Source organism: Austrofundulus limnaeus, unplaced genomic scaffold (assembly GCF_001266775.1).
Source record: "Austrofundulus limnaeus strain Quisiro unplaced genomic scaffold, Austrofundulus_limnaeus-1.0 Scaffold0, whole genome shotgun sequence".
Taxonomy (NCBI): Eukaryota; Metazoa; Chordata; class Actinopteri; order Cyprinodontiformes; family Rivulidae; genus Austrofundulus; species Austrofundulus limnaeus.
Window position 1 is genome coordinate 4945866 of NW_013952402.1, and position 22395 is coordinate 4968260.

Genomic DNA, 22395 nt, shown 5'->3' on the forward strand with positions numbered 1-22395 from the left:
TCTGACAGTCTGTTGGTGTCCCTTTCTGCAGGATCCAGACGCGCACTGGAGGAATGACCGGCGAGCCCCGCCGTGCTCTCAGTCTTCCGCGGGGATTCCTGTCCGTCAGCAGAATGATAGCTCCTTCCCAGACCCGTTAAAAGACGTCGGAGAGACATGTCTCAGCAGCAGCGGCTCGTCCAGCTCTCCGGAGCCTCGCTCGCCGTCGTCTTCGGCCCGGACGAGGAGAGTTTACGCGCGGGCGAGGGGAAACCCGCTTCCACGGCCAATGGCCAGGAGATTTTTGCGGGCTTTAAGGCGCTGAACTCGCGCAGCTTCTGGAACAAGCGGCTGGTGAAGGCCGTGGCTGAAGTGTACTTCCAGGGATGGATGGAAAACTTGGTGCTTTTCATTCAGGGGAACGCCAACAACTTGGAAGTGCTGAGGGAAGCGTGGATGCGCAGGGCTCTGAGGTCACCAAAGGGATTCATAATTAAGGCTGTCGGTATGTGAATCTCAACAACACTAATATAACAGCTGAATACACCACCCTGAGCAACCTCTCATGCATGAAAACGCCCCCCCCCCCACTTAAGTTGTGAAATTTAACCTATATAACTACTTGTTTACCACACTGATAGAAATGTGTGAAAGCTATAAACACAGACTGACACTGAGGTGTTAAATGGAGCTCTGCTTTTCCTCAGGATTCACATCAAAACGGGTATAAACGCCATCTAAATAAAAAAAAAACACGATGTAGTAAAAGAATATAAAGATCAATAGTTCATAAATGAACAGCAGGTTTGAATTGGGTGATTTTCAAAGTATTTTCAAAAACATCCTTAAAACCAGTCCTGACATGTTCTCCCAATCCATGACCCTGTTGTTTTAAGACTCCGTTTAATCAGTCGAAATCCTTTTTGATTGCTGCCAACTCAGACCAAAATGCAAGCCTGGCTGTTTGATCAATCAGCCTCCCTTTGTTGTTGACATGCTGATGAGTTACCTAAAGCTCCATGTATGTAATCACAAGTAATTGCTCCCATTTTCTGATTGTGTTTCAAAGCAGAATAAAGCTACAGAAACAATAAGAGACAGTCTCCTATAAAATGATCATATGGAGCAAATGACAACCTTTTGTGCATGTTAGACTTAACGATTAAATGTGTGTATTTAGTGAGAACTGGCTCTTCTACAAAGCACTTCCACACAAAATCTCAACCAGCTCTCTACCTGCTGACTCTGCGTCAGCTCTGCCAGGTTGAGAGGTGCAAAGACAAGTAAATGGAGGAATGCGAGGACCACACAGAGGGAGACCCTCGGAGGGCGTGGAGTGACGGAGGAGGAGGGGTGGGTGAGGTAGAGGATAACATGCCATCCCCGCTGCCAGACAGTTTGTGGCCCTGAGCTTCGACCCGGCTCACAAAAAGGCACCATATGGGTCAAAATGTGATGCTGAGCTTTGTGTCGTTCACATCGTCGGCCACACACAGGGGTACACAGACAGATTACTATAATTGAGATTTGTATAAAAAATGAGTCTATCCTGGTTAAGAAAATAGCATTATCATCCTAATCTTCCTATAAACTGAAGTTTTCTTACAGATGTATCATCAGAAATAATCTTTTTTTTTTTAGCATCTTTATAATTTCCTTCGAAATTGACAAATTTTCTCTGCCAGGAAATCCCTCCCTATAATATTTGGCATTATTGTGAAGCAATGCATTACTCTTTTAAAAAAAGAAATGTAGAGTGACATCATTGTAGACAAATAAAAATTGATTTTTCAAACAGGCTTGTCAGGTGATAAATCTCCAGATTTCAACAAACATGATTTGATTTGATTTGATTTGATTTGATTTGATTTGATTTATTGATTCAACAGGAAAATATTACTAAAAATCAAGCCTGACTCAGCATAATTGCTGTTTTACAGCAGGTTCCTGTTCTGCAGCACATAAAAAACCCAAAGACAAACAAGCATACCAAATTTCAGGAAGGCAGCATTTGCAAAATGGAACGTCTAAATATGAGCAGAACAAAAAGTGTCCAGCAGATGGCAGACAAGATTCTTCTTAAAGGGCTGTAGTTGAAATGGACTTTATGTTTTGAGGAATGTCATTCCATGCTTTAGTATAAACATAGAATAAAGACCTCTGGCCGTAACAGTTTTTAAAAGTTGGTAATATCAGTTGTCCTTTTGTAACAGATCTAGTTGAATGACCACTTCCAGAATTTGATTTGGGCAACAATGCACAGAGAGTTCCATAACTGGCACCTTGGAAGATCTGAAAATATAAATTAATACCACTATACAAAACATAATTCTGAAAAGTCAAGGCATCAGACAATGAAAGAACTGTACAGTGATGAGTCCAACCAGGAAGTTTTTTATGAATTTTGTAGGCCCTGTTGTAGAGCCTAACTATGGGTTCTAAGATTTCATTTGTTGTAAGAGACCAAACAGGTAAACAGTACGACATGGTTGAGAGTATAATGGCATGAAGATAGATATTTGAAACAGAAGATGTCAGATTGGATCTAAGTTTTGAATAAACGTATAATTTCTGTTTCAACTTAGTGGTTAAGACTTGTACATGATCACGATAAGTCAAATGAGAATCATCAAATCATTTTGACATTTTTAGAGAATTAGGGGGAAAATAACTCAGTATTGATAATTTTCTTTTTGTGACACGTTTGTTTATCCTATTTAAGATGTGCTTTTAAATCCTTTTTTAAACTTTAAGTCGTTCAGTTGGGGTCTGTGTAAAGTAGAACTGCAATAGTTTGGTCTGAATTCCTCCTTATTGTAACTCCACAAACCCCTCTTTCACCCCTTTTCTGTCCCATATGAATTCGTTTTGAGGCTGTCTCTTTAAATCCAAATAATGCGCTTCACCCCCCCCCCCCCMSCTTCCAGAGCACCATTATAGTTTGATAACAGAGATACGAAGCTACAGCAGCGCAGAAACTTTTTATTTCGAAATTAATTAAAAGATGTCAACAACGGAAACTTATGCATCACCGGAAGAAACTAAGTTGCACTCCTGGACTCCAAGTATGCAAAAATATGTGTTTAATGTCTAAAAAGTGGATTTTGCATGATACCTCCCTTCAAAGGAATAATCTGGTCAGTTATGAAGCAAAGTTTAGTCAGTAGTAGGGTTGGGCATAATCGTATCGTGTGCAATTAATCATCAGAAAAACACTAATCGATTACTTTTTGGCACTTGACAATTAATATGATTAATGCCACCAGGCAGAATCCGCTCGCTGCTCCTCTCTGCTTCAAATAGGATGCACATTAAAAAAAAGTTCTGCAATTTATTTATCTATCAACACAGTTTTAAATTTGATGTGTAGCTTGAAGTCTGTAATTTTGACACAATTTGGAACAGATTTTTATGAAATCTTTCCCACTAAATTGGTCATGTGACTAGGACAGGAGGGTGTCCAGGGACTCCAGGGGATTAATCGTCAAATTAATCGTTATCGGCTAAATACCACAATTAATCGTGATTAATTTTTTTTGCCAATATTGCCCAACCCTAGTCAGTAGTTATCAATCTTTTGAGCTGTTGCCATTTTCTCCATATTCTGAGCTTGATGCTTGTCACAGCTGATAAAGTACAGACTGTTATAACCATTTGACAGAACATCACTTTCAAAAATCACCTTTAAACAAATCCTTCGCCTCACAACGCAGCAATTTGTATGCAAATCCACACGGACAGGTTGTCTGAGTCTGGTTTATGGCCCTCTCAGAGAGAACCAGTCAGCAGTGAATCACAGAACAAACCGGCTGCAGCCGCTCTTCCGTTACCAGGATTAATACCCCTCCATTTCACAGCCGGTCAGGGACTGTGGGAGCCGGGACTCCTGGATTGATATCAGGCGTGGACTTTTGAAGGCCTTGACATTGTCCCGACATAAAACCGTCAGCGGGAAAACAGAAATGTTATGAGTTATGGGCTACAGTGAATTTTAAACAGCCGTATTTCCTTTCCTAGGACGGAGCAAGGTTGAGACATTTTTTTTTCTACCATCAAAAGTTAAGTGGATAATTCAGGAGGATGTTAAGCTGAAACTAGCCAGATGTGGTTAAAAGTTAGCTGACCCTTCAGCCAAACAAACACAGCTACTTTAAAATGAGACAACCTCTCACTAGTCCCATCATGGTTATCAGGGTTCTAGCAACCTGAGTCTACACAGACTGTTGCTCCATCACCCACCTTTTCTGAAGGGAGATATTCAGGGAAGGAGGTATGCGGGAGATTGGGAAAGGTTGTGGCGAGGTAAACAGGCAGGGGTAAGGAGTCAGTATGTTATCGTTCTGGAAATGAGGCCCTCGCTGGCACTGAGAATGACCTCTTTCTCTGCCTCAAGTCCTGGACGTCTGCAGGATTTCTCCATCGTCTTTGTTTGCTTCATCTCCCCATCCCTTCCTCAGATCGTGTCAGTAATGAGCAGCGTGAGGAGCGTTAGCGTCCTGTGTGCTGACAGTCCTAACTGTACCGTGAACAAGCGGGTTTACGGTAAGCTCCGTGAGCCGATAAATTTAGACGTTTCAAACATGTGGTTTCAGTAAAGCACAACATCTGAGAGGAAAAAAAAAAGAAAAGAAATGCTTTTGTAGAATTCGATTCAATAAATAAACTTTCCGTCAAGAAACTTATTTACTTTTTAGTTGCGTTTGTTATATTTGGCCAATTTCATGCTCCGTTTACATCAAATTCAAGATAAAACAGACAAAACCAAACAGAGTAAAATGTTGGTAAAATGTTTACAATGGTTCCCCTGTTTGAGGCACTGTCCTTCTGAGAGTGTCAACCAGCTGGAAGTGCAGTCAGATTTGTCGATGTATGGCTTCCCGCTAGATTAAACAAATAAAAATCTGAAGTAAACATTTGTAATTACCACTCGCCACCATGGAAGACTGGCAATCGTGTCTGTATGCACGTGTTTGCTTGTCTGTCTGTTAGCAAAATATCTCATGAACCAGTGGAGTGATTTTAATGAAGCTCATAAAAAGTAATCACTTAGAATATGTGTATTAATAGAGACATATGTAAAATTACATTTTTTTAAATCTATTAAATGAATGTTGTTGTGTACTTCCAGTCTCTCCTGATGATTCGTAGATATCTTTATATTCTGTTTGGGTAATATTTTCAACCTGTTCAGTTTTCTCTATTTTCTGAAATATTATGTCATAGAATTTGTGACGGAACTTCTAAATAAGGTCTGAGCTTACCATCTACAGTTTGGTCGTCTTCATTCACCTCTGGTTCTGGGTCAGATTCTGGCTCCAACATCATGGACAAGTCTGCCATTGTTGACATCTTTTAAGTAATTTGTAAATAAAACATTCCTGCACCACTATATAATCGTAAACTCCTCCATCAAACTAGAATGAACCTCTGACAGCTGGAGGGGGGACGGAATGTGAGGCGCCTCATTTGGATTTAAAGAGACAGCATCAAAACGAGCTGCTTTGAGTCACATCTCAGAAAAGGGATGAAAGAGGGGCTTGTGGAGTTACAACAAGGAGGAATTCAGACTAAAGCATTGCAGTTCTACTTTATATAGACCACAAGTGAATTATTTAAATTTGAAAAAGAAGGATTTAAAAGCCTGATATATAATATTTGATGTCAACTCGGTTCACGAAGGCCGCCACAGTAACAGCAACACATGCAAAAATGTCTATAACTAAAACATTAGGGGTGCAACGATACAGAAAATTCACGATTCGATTCGGTTCGATACTTTAGTCTCACGGTTCAATATTTTTTCGATACAAGAAAGAAAAATGTCCATGCCCTTTTTAACTTGTAATTTATTTATATTAATTATGAACATTTGTTTAACCTCAAAAGTACAATTTTTAAATTAAATGTTGCTGAAACAGCAAGTTTCTCAGTGGATCAGCACTCAAAAATACAGCCTAGGTGGAGTAGTCGAACACAGATCCACTGATCCTTCAACACAGAGCATCTTCACAAGACAAGCTGATAAAATAAATGCTAAAAATCTGTATTGTTTGATACAAGTGTGTATTGAACCTAAAGCACGGTATTGAACGGTTCGATACAAGTACATGTATTGTTGCACCCCTACTAAAACAGTCTTACAGATACTGAGCTAAAATTTAGCGTGGTAGTAGCCGAGAATCTTTCTAATCACATGCTATATTTGATGACAGATGGCACAAAAGCTTTGATTAAAACCTTGGCATGTAAGTCAGTGGTTGAAATGCTAGTTTAAATTTTTTTTGTCTTGCCAGAGCATGATTTCCAAAGTTTAAAAATGAGAGCCAAAGACACTCAACTCCTCCCTGTCTTTAGTCAGACTCGTCCACCTTCCAAACCAACACAATCACAAATACAAATGTTTCAGATTAGTGTTCCCTGCAGGGCGGCTGGGGTTGTTCCCAGAGGTCTGGTGAAACGTTCACAAATCTGAGAGGAATGTCGTAGACATCCTGCACGTTCGGAGCCTGCCGAGGTGGTTCTGACACTTGACTGGTGTGAGGTTTTCTTGGCGCACCCTGCAGGGTGGAGGCCTGGGTTGTGGAGGGGGGGTTGAACCATGGCTTTGCTCTGAATGCGTCTGCCAACGATGTGGTGGGCTGGTATAACTTCCTTGAGAGTGAGACAGTTGATGATTCACCACAGTTACCAGTTATCAGCTGCTTGTGTTTTGCTTTATCGTTGAAGAACGTTTCATTCATCCAGGCTGTCCCTTTGAAACCAGAGGCTCCATGATGACATTAGCTGGTTCTGCATTATTTAGAGTGTTACCGTTGACTTTGTAGCAGGATGAGCATTGAGGTGAAACATTTATATTTAGCTAGCCATTGGTGTAAGGAGGTTTCCTGTATCCTTCCTGTAATCAACCCAGCCGAACAGCACACTGGGTGAGTTTCCTCCCTTTATGCCATAGAAAACACTTGGTATTCAGCGAGATGTTAACTTGGAGCATGCTTATATTTTCTATGTGGTAGTGAAACATCCCTCAAATGCTTCATTTCCAATTTTTTAAACATTTCCGGAGCTATGTTCCTGCAAACTTCATCTCTGCTTTGTACTGTGTTTTTTTTTTTTACTTGAAAGTGTGTGTGTTTTCACACAGAGGGTGTTGCCTTTCATGAGGGTGCTTTGTCAGAGTTTTAAAGCACTCCATTGATGGTCATAACACTTCCAGATGTCAGCTTATTAAGCATGACACCCCTTGCTGGGTCCTAGCAGCTTTAAATGGCCCACCCTGTCTTAACTAAGCGGCGGGGGTCAAAGGTTACAGCCTTGTTGCTAACAAGCCACCCTGAGGCGAACAGAGCAACATACAGTATCCAGGTGTTGTTTGCTGACTGGGCAGTTTTGTTATCCATGCATCGTTTTAAACATGCTATATACTGTAAATTTAATATCATATTTAAAGACTAAATTTTTGTTACAAAACTGGTATCTGGTGGTATTACAAATACTAACGTGGGATTTGCAAAATCATTTTTTTACTTTTGCAAGAGAGGCCTATGCCTGAAGGCAACCTAATGTGTATTTGGACTGTGGGAGGTTTAGGGTTAGAAAGACCCCAGGTCTGAACCGGGGAATGGACCCAGGACCTTCTTGCTGTGAGGCATCAGTACTAACCACTGATCCATTGTGCTGCTGTGTGCCTTTATATAGGAGTCGAGGTCTCATTTTAGCCAAACTTAGTGCTTTTGTATTTAATAAAAAAATCTAAATCGTACAAACAGCTTTATTACGTTTTCCAAGCCTCTGCCAAAGTTATGTCTCTGCGTTTATCTAGACTTGTGTTTTAAAGAGAAAATTTGACTTTTTTTTTCAAATGTGATCCACTACATCTGTCAAAATGGTGCATATGCATTTAATTCCCTCCATAGCACATCGTTTGTTTGCCACGTCCTTTTGCACTAAGCAGGAGGCTCGCTCCTGATGGAGGTTAGGTGTTTTAAACTCTGAATTGGCCCAAACGCAGAGCTAAAGGCCCTCGTCTTTTGTAGAGTGGACACATGCCAGCAATAACAGCTGAGGAGTTACCTCTTCATCCTTTAGATTACATATTCTGTCAGCAGACACTTGGGTTTCCCACACAAGACTTATCTTTATTTAGCTTCATTGGCACAGGTATCCAAATTTATTGCAATTTAATTGTATTTTTCTGCAATTTTTCAGTTTCTACGCAAATGTGTTTTCTTTCTTTGAGTATTGATAAATGTAAGAGTGATAGCAGAGAGCTGCATCATTGTGTTTCAGCGGTGAAAGAGGCTTTTGAAAACCTCAAAGAGCTGTATGGGGACCAGTTGTAGGGCCATAAAAAGCGATGTATCACATGGCAGACAGTGGATGGGAGCTCTGCTCTGAGCACTGAGATAATAAACACAGAGATCTGCTGCACCTTGAGCCCAGTTAAACAGGAGGAAATGGGTTTCATATGCTACCAATGACTGCTATCACTACTGATTAATGAGTGCTGGAAACCCACTTTGATTGTGCTTATCTATGTTTAGTGGGGGAGTGTGAGAATAAAAATGCCCAACAGTGAGTCCCTGGTTCAGTTTTTGTTTTAACCATTAATATGTGTCCTTCCCTTGTGTTCCTTCTCCTGCACTGTCTTTCTCTAGTGTACTTTTAAAGTTTATTATCACTAAAGTAGAAGCAGAGAAAAAAGCACAGAAATGCACTTTACAGGCGTTTAAAGCTACTAAACATGCAACTTGAAAAAGAAATGAGGCCAAACACTGAGCCTAGGGGAACACCTTTTGTTAAAGATAAAAACGGCTAAATACAGGACACACTTTCACACTGATATACAGTGAAGTTAAGAAACCAGCCTGAAACTGGGTAAACCTACAAACATTAATGAACGAGGGACTTAATCATTTACTAGTAAAAAAAGAAAGAAACAGCAGCACAGTGTAAATCTTTGTCCATCATCAACTATCTATCATGAGATGTTGGTGGAAGCCTAGAATAAAAAGTAAACATTCATAGTCCTAGTAATCATATGGGATATTTTAAGAGAGAATATGAAGAAAAATAAGATGTGCTGTTGTGTTTCATATTCTGTATGCTGCAATCTTAAAAGAAAATGCTGGAAGCTGGAGTTTTCCTCAAAGTATGTGTAGATGACTCTAAGCTATTACCACATAATTACATTACACATTACCTAATTTCCCTCTGGGATCAATAAAGTATTTTTGAATTTGAATTGAATTGAATACAAACTGACTGAGTTATAGCCATTTTGTGTTGACTAAGCTCATCAGACATCAGTTTAACTATTTTCAATTTTCTCGAAGGCACAGCACTAATTGCTGAAGTATTTGTTTCTGTCATTTATCTTCTGTTTGGCGAGATTTTAAAACCCTGCCTTGAAAACGTTATGCGTGGGTGAATAAATAGCAGAATGCGTTTTAAACAACTGTAGACTTTCCCATTCAACAGAAACCATTTTAAACTCATACCGGCGCATCGAATGTGATAGAATAGGTTCCGTGGACCAGAAATATCACCAGCAGATTCCAGATTTGTCTTTGAGTCCATAAAAGCAGATGAGAACCAGATATGAGGCGTGGCCCATTAAGTCTAAAAAAGGTTTGAAGTAAAAAGTTGGGATAATGCAGCGCTTTTCATGTGTCTGCTGGCATGCATGCGTTGGTATTAGGTTACCCAAGAGTCAGTCTGGACTTTTGGGTTCAGTGCAGCAAAATGGAGTCCTGTCTGACTTCACAATCATTGCTGGTCTTTTGTTAAACACCTGGACAGTGTAACAGGGCTTAGCACATTAGCTCTTAGGTCATAAATTGGATGTTTAAGATCTTTTTATTGTGAATCTTGGGTAATAAAACCCTTTTTATAGATATTACAGCTATAGGGGGTATGTGTGTGATGAAAAATGTCTTAAACAGAGTTTGAGTGTGAGAAGCCGCAGTCTCTGTTTTTCTTTAGCTTTGTGTTCAATTTGGCAAGTGGCTTCCATCGTAAAGGTTTCTACGGTGACGAGAGTCAACAAAAACCCGGCCTGTGTTTCTATTCATTGCTCAAAGTTTTAGCTCATGAATGCTCTTTTGTTGGTCAGAATTTTCCCCTTATCTTCTCCTCGGCTGTTTCCTTCCTTGGACGCCTGGGTTTGTATCCCGACAAGTTTTTAGATAAACTCGTTCATCTGTGTTTTAAACAGATGAGTGCAAATTTTTCCTTTTTTTTTTACTTCCACTTCAAGGCCTCAATTAATATTTAAACACTGGCACTCTGAGATGCTGAACCATCAATGGGTCTGATTAAATATTCACCCAGTGTCTGAGGTTTGGACTGAACAACTGGTTTTATTGTTGGGAATCAATCAGTAAGGCAGTAAAATGATCAGAATGAAGAGTTTTTAACAACAACATTCTGCTAGAGCAGTAAAAGTTCCTGCTTTTGATGTTTTTCATACATTTTTTTCTATTTCAGCTACTTCTGCATACTATTTTAGCCTTTCATATATCAAAAGATTCATCTCATTCAGGAATTGGGCGACAAGAGTTTTGTAATTCTTCTACTTTTCAAAATATTTACCTTATTTACAAAAAATTTCACCCAGTTTTTTGTTATTTTGATTCCTTTAGCTTTTAACTAGCATTTTAGCGTCGTTTTTCTACTTGTGGCTTTTAGCTAGCATTTTGCTTCCTTTAGTTTTAGTGCAAGGCTATTCAACTAAATGGTTCAGGGGCCGAACATCCAGCAATTAAAGTCATTATGTAACTAAACCAAGTATTACAAAGATCTTTGAAATAGTTCATTTTGATGCATTTATTTATGAATACAACATACAGACCCTATGTAATAAAAGTAGTGATAATAAAACAACAAAAATAACACGTTATGCCTCTTATTTACCACAAATAATATTTTGACATCTCTGACTTGCCAAATTTTTTAAACCAATTTTATTTTCATTTTCATAGTTTTATCTTCAACTGCTTGTAGTTTTAACTGTCTTGGGTGTTCATTGAAATGGTTTTTACCAGCTTGTAGCCAAGATTCGGACATTTCTGTCAATACCACAAATGTCTATGTTTAATAGGGGTGCAACAATACATGTACCTGTATTGAATCGTTCAATACAGTGCTTTAGGTTCAATACACACTTGTATCGAACAATACAGATTTTTTAAAATTTATTCCTCAGCTTGTCTTCTGAAGATGCTCTGTGTTGAAGGATCAGTGGATCTGTGTTCGACTACTCCACCTAGGCTGCATTGTCAAGTGCAGATCCACTGAGAAACTTGTTTCAGCAACATTTAATTTAAAAAACTGGACTTTTGAGGTTAAACAAATGTTCATAATTAATTTAAATAAATTACAAGTTAAAAGGGGCATGGAATTTCTCTTTTTTTGGATCGAAAAAATATCGAACCGTGAGCCAAAATATCGAACCGAACCGAATCGTGAATTTTCTGTATCGTTGCACCCCTAATGTTTAACTAAAATAATTTAGAGTAATCAAAGTAGAAAGTCGGGGGTTTGGGCTTAAGAGATGAGTGAACCAGTTGGCAGGCTGAACTTTGGTCACTTGTGGACCGGATGTGGCCCACGGGCCACAAGTTGAATAGCCCTGTTTTACCTTTTAGCTTTAACGCCTCAGTTTAAGCTTCATTCTGCACTCATTAGGTTTTCATAGAAAATGCCATTTTTCAGGTTAAATGTATTCTACAGTAGATATTTACTGTAAAACATTTTCTTCAGTGTAGTGCGAAAAGTGCTTTCAGAGTGGAAGTGTTGTTCTGGTTGTTGAGACATTTGGGCTGCTATTACTCTCTGAAGGGATCTTTTCACCGAGTTTATTGGGTCATTTAACTGCAACGCCCACATTTGTGTGTTCTTCTGCAAGTGAAAGACACAAACTCGTAAAGCTCTTTTAAATCGGCCCTCACACACGTACGCAGATGGGAGGTTGGAAGAATGGATGCCCCGTTCGACAGAAAACAAGTGGAAGTGGTTGTGGAGGAGGAAAATTACAACTAACATCTACTCCCATTACGCAGAATCGGACTGTATGAATGTTTGACATTGTCTCGCTGCAGACTTAACTCAAATCTTGCATGTTCAATCTGCAGATGCACTGAAGCATGCCTCTCACAAGGTCCCAGTCAACTGGAGACAGGGAGGGGTTGCGCCGCTCAACAGGCTGAATGTCATGCAGTGTTTTCCTGATGAGGGAGAGAGAAGATTAGGCTGTTTGCTAAGTGGAATCCAGGAGATTAAACGATAGCAGGATGTGATAAGATGGTGTGTGTTTGAAGGAATAAGCCCTCCAAGAGGCCTTAAAGTAACACACCTAATATTTCAGCTAGATTTGACCTGCGGGAAGGCAACCGATTAAGGACTCAGTTCACTATAAATATAACATGATAATAGTAATGCAGTAGTGTGAAGAACATTTATAAACTGGTTAAACTGACAAGATGGTGAAGAAAGAATGAAAGGAAAGTGCTGATGGCCACTAACAGAGCTAGTGTTGTGTTACACGACAAATGCTCAAAATATTACCAAAAGTCAACTTTCATGTTTGTTCATAAGGTTTTAGTTTGTTCATAAGGTCTTAGTTTGTTCATAAGGTCTTAGTTTGTTCATAAGGTCTTAGTTTGTTCATAAGGTCTTAGTTTGTTCAGAAGGTCTTTGCTTGTTCATAAGGTCTTTGTTTGATCCCCGCTTGTTGAGGTGTCCTCATGAAGTCGAGTCCCATGTTGCCTCTGTTCTGTGAATCAGTGTGCGAGTGTGTGTGAATGGGTGAAGGGTTGCAGGGTGGTGCAGTCTGTTTGAACAGTTGCCTTGCCGCAAACAAAACCCTGAGTTTAGCTTCCAGATGCAGGGTTTGCATTAGTGCATGGGTTTTCTGTTGGCACTCTGATTTCTGCCAGCAATTCAAAGACATGTTGGGTTAATTGGCTGTAAATTGGCCATAAAGGTGACTGTGAGCATAGATGTTTGTTCATCCTTGTTCAGCTCTGTTCAATTGACTAATGAGAATTTTAAGATATTTACTTGTCTAATGTTATATAGTTATATAAATACAACGTACAGCTAAATGTATCCTGTACCTTTCTTTAATTGGCTGAGCAAAGAATGAACATAAAAACTAGAGAAACTGAACATTCTTTTAAAAATTCAATGTGAAGGCAACGTGCACGACTTTGCCGAAATGTGTTAAAGAAGCTGAAATTGAAGTGTTAGTGTTTAAACAATCAAAACAAAGGCTAATATTATCAAAATTCAAAATGATACCTTTAAGCTAAGATCACCAAAGCAGGCGCTGAAAGCTAAAACCAGCAGAACAATAGCTATAAGCTAAAAATGAAACAAGTGTGCTGAAATAGATTTTTAGAGTACAAAGTTTCACAACGACCTGGAGAGCTTTTCATTTGTTTCATTGAGGAAAAAATGTAAAGAAAGTTTAATGTTTCGAAAAGTGAAAAGGTTACAAAAACACACGTCATAGCCCCAATGTCTCGAATGAGCCAAAAGTGTTGATATATGAATGGTTATAGTTGCTAAAATTATGCTGTAGTAGTAACTGTTCAAAAACCAAATGAAAGAAACTGTATGGATGGAATCAAAAAAATTCCAGATTGCAGCAGCAATCAAAGGCACCATTATTATAAAACTTACAAAACTGAATGCCTACTTTTTATTCGCAACTAGTTCAAAACAACTTGTGAACAGTTTTCTTTCTCTTTTTTTTTAGAATATTACATTATACTTTACACCAAAACACTTCAAATCGAATTCCATGCAATCACAAGTGAAATTGGATTCATGCAGCCTGGAAGCTCGCTAAATACCACAGCCATGAGAATACATGTGGCACTGATCAGCTTCAGCTGCCAAAAAGATCGCAGAGGGGATGGAAGAGACAAAGTCCCCGTCAATCATCTCCACATTTCATTGGATCCCCCCCCGGCTGCAGTTTATATTCGCATGGAAAAGTCTACAGCATGGCTACATAACTGTCTGCACAGACTAAATAAGAGCATGTTTTCTGATTGGTTTTGAATGTTAAAGTAAAACATCAAACATCAGATTGTATTCAAGTACCTTTTTTTAAACAACCATCTGAAAGAGAACAAATCTACTGTCTCTCTGCAGAGGCGATCGTTTTGAAGAAATTAAACATTTTTCTGCGAGATTCCTGGCTGTCCTTTACAGATAGGGTCAGAAGTTCAGGTATTTGGGATGAACTCCTCCTCACCAAGAGGAGCCAGTTTTAGCATTTGGTAAGAATGACCCCTGGACACACCCCCAGTTGGGTTTACTGGGCATGTCCAACCTGGGAGGAGACCCTGTGGAAGACCCGGGTCATGTCTTTCAGCTGGCCTGGGAACACCTTGGATCCCTCCCAGAATAGATGTCTGGATCTCCCAGACCTGTGACCCAACTATAGAACAGGCAGCAGATAGTAGATAGATGAATCGACTCTAGTGCTTCTCATTAATCTCATGAGATCTTTGCTTAAAACGTCAGCAATAACTACTGGAGTAGAACCCTATTGTTTTTATTTTTGTATTTAGGACAGTTTGCATGAGTAGAGTAAAGCTAAAGTCTTTGTGTTCATTCAGAGAGAAACAATAAACTGCTACTTCCTCCAACTCGCCCCAAAGACAAGTCCCATCCTGTTTTGACTGTCGAGCTCCCGTCCGTCCCCCGTCCCCCTCCCCGTGGCACAGGACCCTGTTGCCATGGTGCCTGGCGGGGGTATTCATCCCGCCCTGTTACAAAGGGTGTAATGTTGGATTCCCAGTCTTAGATTACAGGAACACTGAGGTCGGTTCCCTCCGGAGAGAAGCCAGTTCCAACAGTGACCCTCCCTGACAGTCACACCTGTTGAATTCTGTAATCCTCAATCTTCTGTTTCACCAAACCTTTCCCCCCCACAAATAAACATCTACAGGTGTTTGTTTATATGTAAATGTTAGTAGGTGTCTGACAGGATTTCCCTCTTTAAACTGATCTTCTGTCAGAGGATGTTTTTTTTATTGGACAGGCTGCTGGACTTTCCTATAGGAAGTTTAAAAAACAACAATGAGTAAAGTCAGCAGGTCTAATTCTTATCTTATTAAGATATCCTCTCTGAGGTTTATCCAGCTTACAGTCTCAGCTGAGAGAACGCAGATGTTTTTTTTTTCTTTTACAATCCCTTTGGATCAGGTTTATTAAAAGTACCCCTGTCTGTGAGCCTTAGGAGCTTAAAGTGTGCTGATATTTTATCTTAACGTACTGAGCTTAGACTTCTTATCTGGGGTTTTCAGCTTAACTTTAAATGTCCAATAATTTGCCTTTTAACACATTTTACTTAAAAAAAGAGACAAAATACTTATACCTTTTAGATAACAGTAATTCTGCATGTGACAATTATGCATAGATTCTTTTTATGAGTAAAATCTTGAAAAACAAACCTGTGCAGAAACAGGAAATGTCATTTTGAATGTGAAGCCCACGTAAAGATTGATTTGATTTATTTATTTAACAGGAAAAGATTATTAAAAATCAAGCCTGTTTTACAGCAGGTTCATATTCTGCAGCACATAAAACACTCAGAATTACAGCATCACAATCACATCATTATACACCATATACACAAAGACAAACAAGCATACCAAATTTCAAAAAGGCAGCATTTGCAAAATAGGATATCTAAATATGAGCACCGACAGGCTGTGATTCGTCATTACCTGCGTGTCGTCTCTTACCACAGCACACGTTTGATTAGTTGTATATTTTCCCTGCCTTGTACAGAAGTGGCTGAAGTGTGAGGGTCCAAAATGTTTGGTTTACATCAAGTGTGAGCTTCACAGTGTTTTGGTTAACTGACCTCGGCGCACTCGGGCGAATCACTCGCAGTCGCACAGGCGTGTGTTTAAGTCTAAATCCACACATTTATGCTCATTTTCCCGCTCAACACGACTGGGAACTTAAACCCACGGAAGGACGTCGATAACAAAATACAAGTCAAAGATATTTGGATCCCAAAGAGAGCATCTGTAGGGATTTTACACTCATGTTGCATTTTGTGGAGGATCATGTTTCGTAGTTCATCCCATCGTTTGACCTCATTGCTTTTTCCGTTCCACCTTTCAGTGCTGCCTCGTAGCTGATTAACTCAAACCAGTTTTCAGGTCCTGTGGGTAAGGTTGTGTGTGTGCCCTTGTGTCTTGGTGTTCATTAGTTTTGTAGCAAACCAGCCCATAAGTTAATCATTCATTATCCAAAACAAACCTGGATTGTTTTGGTGCTTTTACTGCACACTGCAAAAATTAGCCATGTAAAAAGAAGTTAAAAACACTAGATTATAGTTTGAATCTTCTCAAATTAAGTGAAATAATCTGCTTGTGCTGTAAGACAACTGCACTTGTTAAAACTTCTTGATGCTGTTGCTTATCAGTATCAAAACAAGATTGAAAATACTTTTTGGCTGGATGTATGATTATAAGACTTATAAGACTTGGTTAGATGCAGTCCTCATTGGTAAACTGTTTTACTTGTGGGTTCGTTAAAAAAAGACATGGTTAGGGCCAATATTTTGGCTCAAGATGATCTTAGGAAGAGGAAAAAGACTGCAATAAATCAAATGTTGATTCATTTCCAACTAGCACTATATTTTTAACCTTTGACCTCCTGCAGAATGTATCCAAAATCTAACCACATATTTTTTTTTCTAATATAACATGTGGATTGTTTTTGGCTATGAAATGCAGTGTTTCTAAAACGTCTGGAGTTTGTTTTATGGTATGAAAACATCAAGGTAACATGACATGTTTTAAGAGCGTCTACGTCTTGTTTGAATGTCAGACCGCGGAGTAAAAGACGGGTTATGTATTGTTTTTACAGAGACCAATGCTTCATCTTCTCCGACTGTCAGGAAGATGTTTGTGTAAGTGGCACTCCTGCACCGCAGTGTGATACGGGGAGGGGGCAGGACATCTGATCCACTCAGCAGGCAGGCCTGTGGTCTTCTCTGTGGGAGAAGTGGAATTCTGTGGTCTGTCTTGGTGCTGCTGGAATTTCTAAAGCAGTCAAGCATGGCTCATATAACTTGCATAAACAGACCACCACGGTCATGATTTAGAAGGCGGTCAAGACGGGAGCTTTGGTGCTTTGAGTTATTTTTACTGGCAGCACCGGTCAGAGAGGGAAAGTTAGGCCTTCCTAATCCAGGTGTGTTTATTTCTCCTGAAGCTGAGTGAGCACACCTGTTTCACCCCATCATCTGCTGATGTGTGTGTGTGTGTGTTTGTTTCAGGTGACCTGTCCCCGGTGCAGATGTCCCCAGTTCCTCAGTCCCAGTTCATCCCATTAGCTGAGGTGCTGTGCTCTGTCATCTCTGAGATGAACGCCGCCCAGATCACCGTCACTCAAGAGGCGCTTATTAATTACATGAGCAAAGCCCATCCAGGTAATCCATGACATGTCTGTTTACCTGCTTTGTTTAATTGAGAGTTTAAAGTACCCGTGACATCAAATATTTATTATAAATATTAATGTATTTTTGGAAAGATAGCATTGATAGCATATTGTAAAAAAGATTTCACACCGCTGCGATGAACAGTTGCTGAGATATTCACACATGAAGTAAGAGGAAGTGATGTCAAAGGGGAATGTCTGCCTGTGAACAGAGCGTTGCTAAAATGACTAACTACCCAGACTGTAGAGAAGAATGTGATGTTTCTTTAGTTAGATGAGAAAGAATCAGTTCAAATTATATTATTTCAGTAAACAAAAACCAGGGAGTTTTCTTTCTTCAAGAGTTCCCCTTTGATGTCACTTCCTGTTTCACTTTAGCTGAGCCAAATTCAAAAGAAAATATGCCAATCATGTCACATAACGGGTCAAATCACATGTATTATGCCAAGTTTCTTAAATATAAATATATTTTCTTTGACTTTTGTATTTCATGGGTATGCATGTCACAGGCACTTTAAAATTTTGGAAACACACACATGAAGAGTTTGTTTCACCTTTTCACAAGAGGTGAAACAACACTGTTATACAGGACCTGCTGCTTTAAATACACCTAGCAATTTAAGTTGAATCAGATTTTGTCACCATAAACACTTGTTAACATGATTTGTCTTTAAAGTGTCTACATATTATATTTTGGCTTACTTTTGTATCTAACATACTTTATTGTTTTTGTATCCTAGGGATAACCATCCCCACTCAGGACATCCTCTACAACGCACTTGGCACTCTGATCAAAGAGCGCAAAATTTACCACACAGGCGAGGGCTATTTCATCGTTACCCCTCAGACCTATTTCATCACCAACAACTTGGTCCGAGAGAAAAACTGGTGGACTTCTGGTTCAACGGATGATCCTCCTTTGTCTCCTCCCATTACTTACCTTCTGAGTAATGAAATCTGTGCTGAGAGCGCTCAAGCGCTCCCTGTGGCCCACTGCAAGTCATGTAGCTGCTTTAGTCCTCACCTAAATCCTTCTAATACCGCTGCCACTACAGAAACGGCCACTGTCCCTCCCTCCACTGTCCCTGACCAGCATTCTGTCTCTGTGTCCATAAGTGAATGCACGGGCAAGAGCCTAAAGTGGCCCCGACCGTCAGACCCCAAACCCTCGGTGCAGCATCAGTCCACCTCCACTGCAGCCGACTGTCAGGCGAGCGAGATCAGCAAAACAACTGCTACGACTAACGCCACTGGCCGAAAAGAAAAAGACAACAAACCTGCAAGGAAATTTGGTCTCAGTTTGTTCAGGAGGAATGCAGGTAAAAAGGAAAAGCCAAAGAAGGAGTATGCATCATTTTCAGGCCAGTTCCCTCCTGAGGAGTGGCCTGTAAGGGACGAGGATGACTTGAACAACTTGCCTCGTGACCTGGAGCATGCCATCATCAGACGCATCAACCCTGAACTGACTGTGGACAACTTGACACGGCACACTGTCCTGATGAAGAAGCTGGAGGAGAGAAGGGAGAGGGGGATCGACAGGGTGTTCGATAGAGGTCTGGATAAAGATGACAAGGGAGTTGACAAGGGAATGTCGACTGACGCCCTGACGTTCTCGAAACACAGGCATCACCACGTGTCTAAAGGAGGTGCAGGGAAAAGATCCTCTCAGAAGGCTTCTCGCAGCAAGAGAAGGGCCCACTCATCAAGAGAGAAGCAGAGGGAAAGGGTTAAAAGTAAGGCTCCCACATGTGCAGACGTTTACCCAGATGGAGAGGATTTGATTCCAACTCGACTCAGAGTTGAAATCCCCGTTGATGAAGCAGATCAAATGGAAGAGGGTGAAACTGTCGAGGGAAAATGTCTTTATAAGAAGCGCATCGATAACCCTTTCCAGACTCACTCAGCCAAGGAGGCTGAAAACATCATTTCCAGTAGCAGAGAGCACAGAAGACAAGAGGTGAAGGAGGGAAAGGCCTCTGGGTCAGGAAAAAGGGAAAGAACGAGTCACCGGTCCAAGTCTTGGGACCCACATCGAGCGAAACTGATGACGGCAGATGGAGAGAACGCACTAAAAGTCCCTTTGTCTGAAGAACAATACGACTGTACCCAAGATGGGGGCTTTACAGCTGATCAGCTTCAACTGGACAAGAAGCTCAACAAAGAGCTTTCTCTGGACTACAGCTCGGCGTTTGTACAAGGGAGCACACTCAGGATGGATGACAAAGTTGGACATCAAGGCGAAGAAAACGGCAACAGGGACTGGGAGAGAAAAAACAAAAATGGGAACTTTCAGGATGTGCAGGAATTCAAAAACGTAGCAAATCAAAGCCAAAGCAAAGACGGTTGTCTGGCTAACATCCAACAATACTCCAATATGATTGGCGTTACCCCTGCTCATACCTATGAGCCCATCATAAACCACTTATTTGATCCAAATCCTCCATGGCCCAAGCCTTCTTTACAGCGCAAACACTCCCTTAGACTCCTCAATCAACAAGGGGATAATGTTCAAAAGCCAGCTGAGTTTGATGAGACTAGACCTACGAACGACCAGCAGGTAGTTAGACCAATCAGTAACCCTATCCACAAGCAACAGCCACAACTGACAACTGAAGATCCCTCCTTTATAAAAAGCAGTGACGGTTTTACGGAAGATGACTATAACCTTTACCAGAGACCACCAGAGCAGGGTGATGATGATGCTTGCAGCTCTTTGTGTCTGAACAGTGATGAGATTGCTGATGATGCAAATGATTATCAAACTGGTGTAATGAACTATCACATCCACCAGCAGATTGACCATGAATCTATGAGTATACAACATCTGGGACCCCACAGTCACCATTATAAAGCCACCCTTCAGCAAGAATCGGTGCACAGCGCTTTGAAGGATCTGTTTCCCCCTTCAAACCAGAGGGGGGCTTCCCTCAACTCTACAAGACCGGGGGAGATTATCTGGAGACATCGCCTGAGAACTAGTAAACCACCGGGCACACAAAGTGAGCCGAGATGCATGAGGACTCTGTTGATCCAGGAGGGAAAACGGCCTGATTCTATCCAAGACGTGGACTGTTCGGGGCCGTGTGAAGATGTAGACGGTAGTATCTTCGACTACTGCCGGGCTAGCGAGGTCGAATCTGACTCTGAGACTGTCCGCAAGTCGGCTGATGAAGGCGACGGCGAATCTGCTCACTGGGCTGCCGATATGGAGGAGGTGCAGGCGAATGAGATGGATGAGAAGGTCATTCCTCTGAACCACAAGCCCGTCCAGAAAATGACCAGCAAAGTCAGAAAAGTGGAAGAAATTGTAGAAAACCAGAACATCACAGGAGACAGTGGGATAGATTCCCCTCGGTGAGTGACTCCATTTGTTTATAAGGTGGAATAAAGTTGTGTTTAATAAAAAAACTGAGTTGGTAAAAGCTACTACATGTATTGAGTAATGTATCTGCTGTGCGCCCGCACACGACTATAAGGACCCACATTTCTGAAGTGGCTTTGAGCTAAATAAACCCAGTATTGAGGTTTGTTAACCTTGGGGTTACATGTCTGTGGTTGGCCTCACTCCCAAAATGTGTTTTTAACTTTTAAGGTAAATTGCAATAAAGCTGAACAAACACCTTGTGGCCAATTATAGCATCCAGTGTTTGGACAGAAGGGAGTCATTTCTGATAATTATGTGTAATAGCTGCGCAGCACTTAAATACTCATTTTAAAATCTAAGAGGAAGAAAAGAACCTTTTTTTTTGTGGCATTGAACTCTACATGCACCTGGGTGTTTAGGTGTCACATTTTTCAAGTGGTATGTTTTGCCCCCACCACAGGACCTGTGTCAGTCTTGCTTCCAGCAACACTGTCATACTTGAAGGTCTGAAGAGGAGGGGCTTTCTGCAGAACCTGGAGAAACTGCATTCGAAGAGCAGCACCATCCGACCTCAGAGCTCACTGCTACAACTCACTCCTGTGATGAACGTATAATGGTTCCCTGCAGGAATGTCGGAGCTCACACATCTGATTAGAGTGAAAAGAAAACTTTGTGCTTGAGTCTGGTTGTAAGCCTATTCCGCGACGGAACTTCAGTCTGTAAATATGTACAGGAAAATGAATCTTTGTAAATGACTCTTAAGGTAATCGACTATATTTCCCTTCAGAAACTTGGTCACATTATTTTTGTGCTATAAATGCAAATGCTCTTTATTCACGACTCAATGATTTAATATACAGAAGAGCAATAATTTCTCTTAGATTGCCTTTTTTTCCTTGACTTGTAGCAATTACTACAAATAAAACTATATATATCACCAATCTGTCCGTTTTTTCTCTCCCGTGATGTGCTTATATTTTCTGCCCTGCAATTACTGTCAGTTTAAACTATTTATCAGCCCTGCTAACAGTGTGTATGCTTGTGTGTCTGTACTGTAGAATATCTCACCAACTACTGGACATATTTTAAATACTTTCAGAAATTATTAACAAAAGTATTGACATCTACAGCTGTTTAGGCTGTAGAGTCAACACCTTTCAAGATGGCCTCCACAAATGATCAACTTAAGCCTACACAACTATTATCAATAAGTTCTATAGATTCTGATTTGAAGTACCGGTAATAGCACGTTGCATATATGAACAAAATTTGACCAAAACAGCCACGTCTTTTCTGAACACAAAACGATCTTTTAAAAACTGGCATGAAAAGTTGTGGCTGATATACATTTCTTCAATAGTTATTTTGGGGGATGGTACTGTTGCACTAAAGATTTTTTGAAGTGTGTAAAGTGAATTTATTTAGACTGGACAACCACATTTCTAAAAGCAAACATGTTTTATGAAGCATTATAATCAAAACAAATATAAACCAAAGCACAGCTCTGCATCCAGGAGGCCGAGGACGTTTTTAGGGACTTCACTAAAGATGGATCTTCAAACCTCTGCTTCAAGACTGAA

The 22395-nt window shown here is 40.4% G+C and overlaps 1 protein-coding gene across 1 annotated transcript; it reads left to right on the forward strand.

The window, feature by feature from the left end:
• The first annotated feature begins 21 nt into the window (after positions 1–21).
• stox1 (storkhead box 1) lies at positions 22–21756 on the forward strand. Its single transcript, XM_014024519.1, has 4 exons — positions 22–484; positions 17291–17443; positions 18192–20805; positions 21276–21756. Exons 1-4 carry the CDS (start codon positions 157–159, stop codon positions 21427–21429), a joined length of 3249 nt encoding a protein of 1082 aa, XP_013879973.1. The 5' UTR covers positions 22–156; the 3' UTR covers positions 21430–21756.
• The last annotated feature ends 639 nt before the right edge of the window (positions 21757–22395 follow it).

Excerpts from the sequence above, each read along its gene's own strand:
- stox1 (XM_014024519.1), top strand. The coding sequence starts at position 157 with ATGTCTCAGCAGCAGCGGCTCGTCCAGCTCTCCGGAGCCTCGCTCGCC. Across the intron at positions 17,444-18,191 it reads CATGAGCAAAGCCCATCCAG|GGATAACCATCCCCACTCAG; the intron begins GTAATCCATGAC and ends TTTGTATCCTAG. Across the intron at positions 20,806-21,275 it reads AGTGGGATAGATTCCCCTCG|GACCTGTGTCAGTCTTGCTT; the intron begins GTGAGTGACTCC and ends CCCCCACCACAG.